The following is an 8,703-nucleotide window of genomic DNA, read 5'->3' on the forward strand; positions in this document are numbered from 1 at the left end:
GGATAAATATAAATTAATTATAACTCAACGGGCATAATATATATAATATATATTATATATATTTATATATATTTATAATTTAGGTCTTATGAAATATTTATTTATTTTTTTCTTTTTTTTTTTATGTACACTACTATTTTATATAAGGTTAATAAAAATTTATTCTTCAGTTCCATAAATCCACCTGCAAAAATAAATATACAATATATATATATATATATATATATATATATATTTATATTTATGTTTATTTTATGTAATATACTATGGCATGCTTCTTTTTTTTTTTTTTTTTTCTCTTATTTTTCTTATATGCACAATTCTTACTTTTTGAGCAATTTAACATAAGATATATTGGACTCGCTCGTTTGGTTTAGTTCCCTGAAAAAAAAAAAAAAAATAATAATTTTATATTTTCATAAAAGAATCATCGTTAAATATATATAAATATAAATATAAATATATATATATATATATATATATATATATATATATATATATATTTTGTACTGGTGTATATAATTTGATTCCTCTTCTGTTAAGTTATCTCCAAACTGTTTCAAAATAGATATGATGAGATTCTTATGCATATAACCCGTTTTCTATAATGTAATGTTAACAAAAAAAAAAAATCATAAAGGAAATTTAAATAAAGACATGTATAAAATATTCTCCCATATAAGTCACATATAAAATTACAATTCACACAAATATAATTATTCTACATTACTCTTTTATCATTATATTGTATTATTTATTTTTATTATTTTTTATTTTTTTTGTCTTACCATTATATCCCATATTTCGAAAAAAGTTTTCATGTTTTCAAAAGCTTCCTCTTCATTCAACATTAGGGTCTTTACAAAAGTGACTAATTCTTCTTTTTTTATATCTCCCATATTTTTTAATTTATTTAAATTATTTTGAGTTAAGGGTAAATTCTGCATATTTAAAAAATAAAATATAATAAAATAAAATATTTTTTATAATGATCCAATTTAGCTTTTTTTAAAAATATGCAACACATGTGTATAAAAACGAATAAACTTATATAAAGCCTTAATTCATTTTAAATGTATTTATTACCGATTTGTATATAATATCAATACATTTCTCCAAGCTTAGCGTCTCCTCCTATATAATTATTCATACCAAAAATATAAAAGTAATATATATATATATATATTTTTATTTTTATTTTATTTTTTTCCTTCTTACATTAACGTCTTTCATTAATTCTTTCACTAATTTTATTTTTTTTTCTTCAAATGTTTCATCATTTTTTATTTTCTTTTCTTCTAATAATTCTTGTTCTTCCTTCTTTCTCTTTTCCTCCTCTTCCTCTTCTTCTTTTTTTTTTTTCTCTGCCTTCTCATCTTCTTCTTTCCTTTTTTTTTGTTCTTCCTCCTCTTGTTCTTTCCTTTTTCTTCTTTCCTCCTCCTCTTCTTTTTCTTTTCTTTTTTCTTCCTTCTCTTCCTTTTTCTTCATTTCATCCATTTGTATTTTCAAATATTCCTCATGTTTCTTCAATTCTTTTCCCATACAAAAATTATACGGAACAAAATTCTTCACTTTCAAATTTAGCTCCTTATTTTTTTGGCATATCGTTTTGGAAATATCTCCATACTGTGTATAAAAAAATAAATAAAAATATATAACAATAAGACAATATGATAAAACAAAACAACAAAAATATATATATATATATATATATATATATATATATATGTATACACTTCAATAAAATTATAATACAATATTAACTTTTATTTTCACTATTTCTGTTATTTTTATTACATATTCTTTATTTTAATTTTTTATTTTTTTTTTTTACCTTTTTCTTCTTTTTATTCATATATGTTATAAGTTCATTCTTGTCCTTATTTTTATAAATAAATTCATCTACGTTGTTAATCATTTGATGGAAATGTTCCATAACCTTATATAAGAAAAATAAAATATATATATATATATATATATATATATATATATATATATTATATATATTGAGACGAAACATGAAACGTATTTATAATATTAATACCATGAACAAATCGTTTTTATAAAAAGACGCTTAAATGTTATAATATATTATATATATATATATATATATATATTTTATACCTGTAATAGTAAGTCATTATTCTTTGAGAGCTCTTCTTTAAAGTAAGACGCTTCATTTTTAACCTCCTCAGTGTATAAGGTGCTATTTCTTAATTCTTCCATTTTATAATCCAAATCATCCTTCAGATACTTTTATATATATAAAAAAAAAAAAAAAAAAAAAAAAGATTTTGTTGTAAATGAATATAAAAATGTATTTGTAACTATATATTAATTTTTTCTTACGTTTATTTGCTGTTCACAATAACTGATGTTCATTTCTAATTCCTCAATTTTGATCCTTTTAAAGAAAGTAGAAATATTATAATAAATATAATAAAAGACAACACAATATAACATTATATATATATATATATATATATATATATATATATATATTTGTAATGATTTTTTTTTTTTTTTTTCGTCCATATATCTTATTACTTATTTTTTATATCATTTGCAATTGACATATCCGCTTGTGCCCTAGCTGATTTTATTCCGTCCATTAAAATAATCTTGTCACCCTAAAATTGGGGGGAAATATATATATATATATGTATGTATCTATCTATGTATGTATGTATTTATTCTTACCCCAATTTGTTCACAACATGACACAATATTTTCTAGGGCTATTTTATATTCGAGGAAAGAGTATTTTAAATGTCTGAGTTTTTTTTGAGCCTTTTCACTAAGGAGAAAATAAAATATTGTATATATGAAAAGATATACATATATATATATATATATACAAAAATATATTAACACTTATATATATATATATATATATTTTATATATTTAATGTGTTACTTTTGTTCGTAGTATGATTTGCAAATCTCCAATAGTTTTTCATTCTTCCTCTTATCCTTCATGATGGTCAATTTGTTTTTTTTGCTACAAAAAATAAAAAATATATATATACATATTATATACATATCATGTTAATGTATCACTGTTACAAATTTATATTTCTTATTTTTTTATTACTTATGTTCTATAGCTTTTTCCAACATACTACTCTGAAAATTTATTATATCCTTTTTGTTATTAATCTTGCATTGGTGTTTTCTTATTGTCTCAAAAATTTTTTGTAGATCTTCCTTGGTGTAAAATAACCCAGCCTACATAATACATTAAATTGAATAAAGCATAATATATATATATATATGTATATATATTAATATTTGTGTGAATACTTTAAAGAGCTTTATAAATTATTACCTTAATTCTTTCGATGTCCAATATGGTGTCGATATTTTCCTTAAGATGAACATATTTCTTTTTTAATACTTCATATTTATCTTTATAAAAATTTTCCATTTCTCTTTTTCTGTAAAAATTTAAAAAGATTATGAACATTAATAAATATTTACAAAATTAATAGTGTCGCCCTGTTAATTTTTGACACTAGTATTTTCAAAAAAATGATATTATATATATTTTATTTTTTATTTTTTTTATTTTTACATGTTCTCTTCTTCCTCTTCTTGCTGAGAAATATATATGCCCAGTGGTTCTAAAATATTCTGATATTCAAAACTGTATAGTTTGTTTCTTAAAATATTTAAATGTTCAGCATTGCTTATAATTTCATCAATTTTTTCAAATTCCTATAATAAAATATAATATATCATATAAAATATTTGTGAACATATTAAGGCGTAATAATTCTATTGATTTTTTTTTTTTTTTTTTTAATATGAATATACCTCTTTCTTCTTTTTCTTTTCTGTGTCTTTTCGATTATTAGAAGAATCCCATTCTTTATCTTTCCTACAAATAGTAATTCATAAAATAAGAAAAACAAAAATATTAATATAAATAAATATATATAGGTATAATATTATATATATATATCATATATGTTTTCATGAAACAAACGAATACATTTATAAAATACTTACAGGGTGTGATAAATAGGACGACTTCCTTTATCCTAATTACAATTAAAAGAAAATTAAAAATATTTATATATATGAATGTGTTCATATATATATATACATATATATATTTTTTATTACTAATAAGTATATTGCTTCGGTATCAAAATCTTCATAGAACGATACACAGTTTTTTCTGAATAATGAATCATATGGTTGATCGTTACAATTATATTGATTACTTTTATTTGGATGAACAAAATTATTTTTACTTGCTTTTATAACTTTCATTTTGTTCTGCCTTTTTCTCTCATACTACGTATATATTATATATATATATATATATTATATTTTTTTTTGTTTTATTTTGTTTGATTGTTGGTAGAATAAAACGTCATTCTACATAAAAAAAAAACAAATCGCATGAACTTTTAATATATTCACAAGATAATATTTATGATATTTCCTTTATATTTGTGAACTTTTATTATTATTAAATGTAATATGAGAATTTTGAAAATGTTTTAAATTAAACATATATATAATTATAAATATATATATATTGTTCATATAATTATAATTTTACTTGAACAATATTTCATAAATATAAATGATAGAAATATATATATTTGTTATATTAAAAGTATATATCACAAAATTAATATTATCAAACAATTTTGTACTATATATATTATACAACTTTTACACAACATGTGCATAATTCTGTTAATATAATATATATATATATTTATTTAATGACATATCTATTTCTTTTCTTTTTTTTCTCTATAATTATGAAAATTTTTATTTTATATAATATATCATTTTCTTTTTTTATATAATATAAGAACTAGTGTTATAAAAAAATATATATATATTTTTATTTCCCCCCATATGGTGGTATTCACGTTAAATATATATTGTGTGCATGACTTTATTTATTAATTTTTTTTTTTTTTTAACCTTATATATGTCTTTGCATTTAATTTCCAACTCTCTATTTTAGTTCTTAAAAAATGTTACATATTATTTCCAAAAAATGAAAAAACATATTCAAAAAAAAAAAAAAAAAAAAAAAAAAAAAACATGCATATATATATATATATTGAACAATTTCCTTTATTGGAATTTTATATTTCAGTAGCAACAACATATATAAAAAAAGACACAGTATAAATTTGTTGCAAATATGTTATATTTATTTTATCTTATTAAATTAATATTATTCATTTAATATATATATATATATATATATATTTATTTATTTATATTTTGTGTTTCCATCATTTATAAGTGCATATACAAAGGAAAGAATACTTGTATTTTTATCTGTGCATATAATATATATATATATATATTTATATTTATATATTCATTTAATAATTGTTCATATAAAAAAATAATATACACATATTTAATTATTTATGAACTGTACAGGTTATTTTATTTTATTTTAGTTTGTTTTTTCTTTTTTTTTTTTTTTTTTTTTTTTTTTGAACTAGCTAAAAAGATTTATATGGAAAAATTCCAAAGAACTATACTGAAATCACTTGAAACTGTTATAAATTCAATATATATTTTATTTTCATAAGGTTCTAACATAGATATTTGTAAAATATAATTTGAATGAGCAACAATTTCACCAATAATTTGATTTCCATCTAAATGTTCACATTCTTGTTCTATTTCTTGAATTTCTTTTTGATCATAAAAAAAGTCAACAGTTAAATTTTTTATATTAAATTCAGGTAACACAACTTTTGATATAATCCATTCATCATTTAAGTATTCCACGATGATTGGAAATATTTCATATCCATACTTAAAAAAAAAACAATAATAATGAATAAATAAATAAAATATAAATTACATCATATAAAATTTAAATTTTTATAAATTATTTTATTTTATTTTTTATTTTATTTTTTTTTTTTTTTTTGTATGCCCTCAAAAATGTAGACGCAAATATGTGCATGTAAATATATACATGTATATTTTTATATATATGTATGCGTTATGCCACTGCGTCAACTTACAACTAACAGTTTATCATCATCCAAAAATAAACATCTTTGTAGTGTTTGTCCAACCCAAGAAACATATTGAATATTAGCTGGGGATTTGAAATAATCTGAAATTATTATTTGCTGCTTTTCATACGTGCTCTCAAAATTAGTAGCTACAAAGTTATGTAAAAGGAATAAGAGGAAATATTATATATATAATATTGTTGAAATGAAAGGGAGTATGTTGTTAAAATAATGACTGATAATAAGCAAATAAATAAATAAGTATATATATATATTTATTTATTTATGTCCTGATGATTAAACTTTTTTTATACCAATTATAGCTATTTTTTCATTTGACAATGAAAAGGAACTATGCAAAAAGATGTATCCTTCAGATTCGATCTGTTCTAGATTACAATAATAGATATTTTAATATCATATATATATATATATATATATATATTTATATATTTATTAGGGAAAAAAACAATCTTATCTTTTACCTTGTATATTATGTCGTTATTATTAATATTTCGTTCTGTTATGAATGTTTCCATATTTTTGTAAATACTGTTTAAAATTAAAAAGAAGTATACAAAAATAAATAAATAAATAAATATATATATATATATAATATATTATAGTTATATAATGGTTTGTCATATGTTTAAATATTTTCCTCTAATTCTAACACGATGAAACAACGTTATACTAATTTTCTTAATTCAGGTGTACTTGATATTATTTTTGTTCTTTATATTATCATCCAATAGACCTGAAGTGCATAAAAGCAAAGAGGTTGAATCAAGTGAATTTGTAGATAATATATATCCTAATAAAAGAAAAAAAAAAAAATATATATATATATATATATATATATATATATTTTTAACTATATTATATTGTTTTATTCTTAGTGTGTCATTAATTGAATATTTTGTGATAAAATAAATGAGCTCTTTTTTTTTTTTTTTTTTTAATTACTACATTTTTCTTATTATGTATGATTATTCATTTGAAAAAATATAGAAATAAAAAAAACATAATAAATAAAATATATATATATTGTGTATACCTGATGAACTCCATCCTATGAACATTACACTTGCCACATGATTGGTAATTTTTTTTATTTTCCATTTTTGATTTTCTTTTTTTGAACAAATAAATATAATACCAGAAGTAAATCCTATAGCAAATGAATATGTATGAGGATGCCAACAAGCACATGTAGGTAAATCTTCTGTTGGTATATTCACATTAGTATATTCCCATTTTCCATCCTCTTTTTTTTTATATATTATACATTTCATATCTATTGTAACTATAAGTAAATCGTTTTGTTTAGACCATTCAAGGGCAATAATTTTGTTTGGATCCTATGATTATAAAATGTATTTTTTTTTGTGTATATATATGAAAAACATGTTTGGAACATACAAATAAATAAATATATATATATATATATATATATATGATAAATAAACAAACAAATAAATATATAATATGTGTAACTTACTCCTATAAAAAAAGTGTCTGAGTATATTATCTCCTTATTTATTATTTTATATAAAAGGACATTTCTTTTATTACTCGATACAGCTACTAACATATCATCTTTATTTTCTGATACCTTTATTACAGGTTCACAGTCTTCGTCAGGGATATTGTATTTTATGCAATTGCATTTTAAATGATCTATCATTATTTATGAGTTTTTTTTTTTTTTTTTATTTCTTCTTTTTTATAACGAACCAAAAAGTATATATGTATACAAATATATTTGTTATTATATAATTATAAAATTATTTGTCCTTAATTATTTTATTAAAATAATATTATATATATATATATTTTTTTTTTTCCTTAATATTTATATAGTTAAATATTAATAAATGTATGTACAAAGAATTGTATTGTTGAATGTGGAAAAAATAATTGAAATGAATAAAAGCATTATTATATGTATATAATTATAAATGTTTATATCAGTTATGTTTCTATATATATATATATATATTTTCTATGTTTACTTAGATATCATTATAAATACATAAAAGTAATAAATTTAATAAAATAATTTTTTCCCTTCATTAAAAAAAAAAAAAAGACATATAAAATAAATACAAATAAATAGGAGAATATACACATATATAATATATATATTGTTAAAAAAATGAATTTATTTTCTCCTGTTGTGTTTCTCTTGTTAATATTAATATTATCATATAACGGTTCATATGCTAACTATAACATAAAAACGATAAAATTAATATTTGAATCTAGGGATAAGGAAAGCAACAAGGTTATATCTTTATATGGTGAAAAGGATTCATTTGTTTGTAGGAGTGAAAATAATGAATATATAAGAATTCAAGATGATAAAACAATAATTAATAATTTAAATATATATGGAATTATTCATACAAATGATTTATTATATTTTCAAAAAGAACAATGGAAATTATATTATATGGATACTTTTGATGTAAAAAATGAATCATGGACCCCCTCAGTATCATATATATTATATAATAAATATATTACACATATTGTATGTGTTTATAAATTATATAATGATATATATATTTTCTATATATGTATAATTTTTTTTTTTTTTTTTTTTTTAAAGGAATATAGTACATGTGGAAATTCACCAGATATATTTCTTGGTGGACCATGGTAAAAAAAAAAAAAAAAAAAA

At 19.2% G+C, this 8,703-nt stretch overlaps 3 protein-coding genes across 3 annotated transcripts in view; 1 reads left to right on the forward strand and 2 right to left on the reverse strand.

Annotated features, from left to right (window-relative positions):
* Positions 1-159: 159 nt before the first annotated feature.
* On the reverse strand, positions 160-4,278 carry PADL01_1116800 (conserved Plasmodium protein, unknown function; the record flags this gene model as incomplete). Its single annotated transcript, XM_028682628.1, has 18 exons — positions 160-184; positions 328-381; positions 511-602; positions 789-941; positions 1,087-1,134; positions 1,219-1,626; positions 1,835-1,939; positions 2,125-2,253; positions 2,350-2,404; positions 2,548-2,630; positions 2,701-2,797; positions 2,918-3,001; positions 3,095-3,228; positions 3,329-3,437; positions 3,575-3,717; positions 3,817-3,880; positions 4,012-4,043; positions 4,129-4,278. The coding sequence occupies 18 exons, from the start codon at positions 4,276-4,278 to the stop codon at positions 160-162; spliced, it is 1,965 nt and encodes a 654-aa protein (XP_028538887.1).
* A 1,221-nt stretch (positions 4,279-5,499) lies between these two features.
* Positions 5,500-7,704, reverse strand: PADL01_1116900 (conserved Plasmodium protein, unknown function; the record flags this gene model as incomplete). Its single annotated transcript, XM_028682629.1, has 7 exons — positions 5,500-5,808; positions 6,024-6,166; positions 6,332-6,401; positions 6,503-6,569; positions 6,735-6,831; positions 7,075-7,378; positions 7,519-7,704. 7 exons carry the CDS (start codon positions 7,702-7,704, stop codon positions 5,500-5,502), a joined length of 1,176 nt encoding a protein of 391 aa, XP_028538888.1.
* A 471-nt stretch (positions 7,705-8,175) lies between these two features.
* Positions 8,176-8,703, forward strand: part of PADL01_1117000 (conserved Plasmodium protein, unknown function) — a gene marked incomplete at both ends in the record, with an annotated part of 1,448 nt that continues 920 nt past the window's right edge. Inside the window, 2 exons of the mRNA XM_028682630.1 lie at positions 8,176-8,514; positions 8,632-8,681. Of these exons, the coding sequence (XP_028538889.1) occupies positions 8,176-8,514; positions 8,632-8,681 (389 nt within the window). The remainder of the gene's footprint in view (positions 8,515-8,631; positions 8,682-8,703) is intronic.

Source organism: Plasmodium sp. gorilla clade G2 (assembly GCF_900097015.1).
Source record: "Plasmodium sp. gorilla clade G2 genome assembly, chromosome: 11".
NCBI lineage: Eukaryota > Apicomplexa > Aconoidasida > Haemosporida > Plasmodiidae > Plasmodium > Plasmodium adleri (nom. inval.).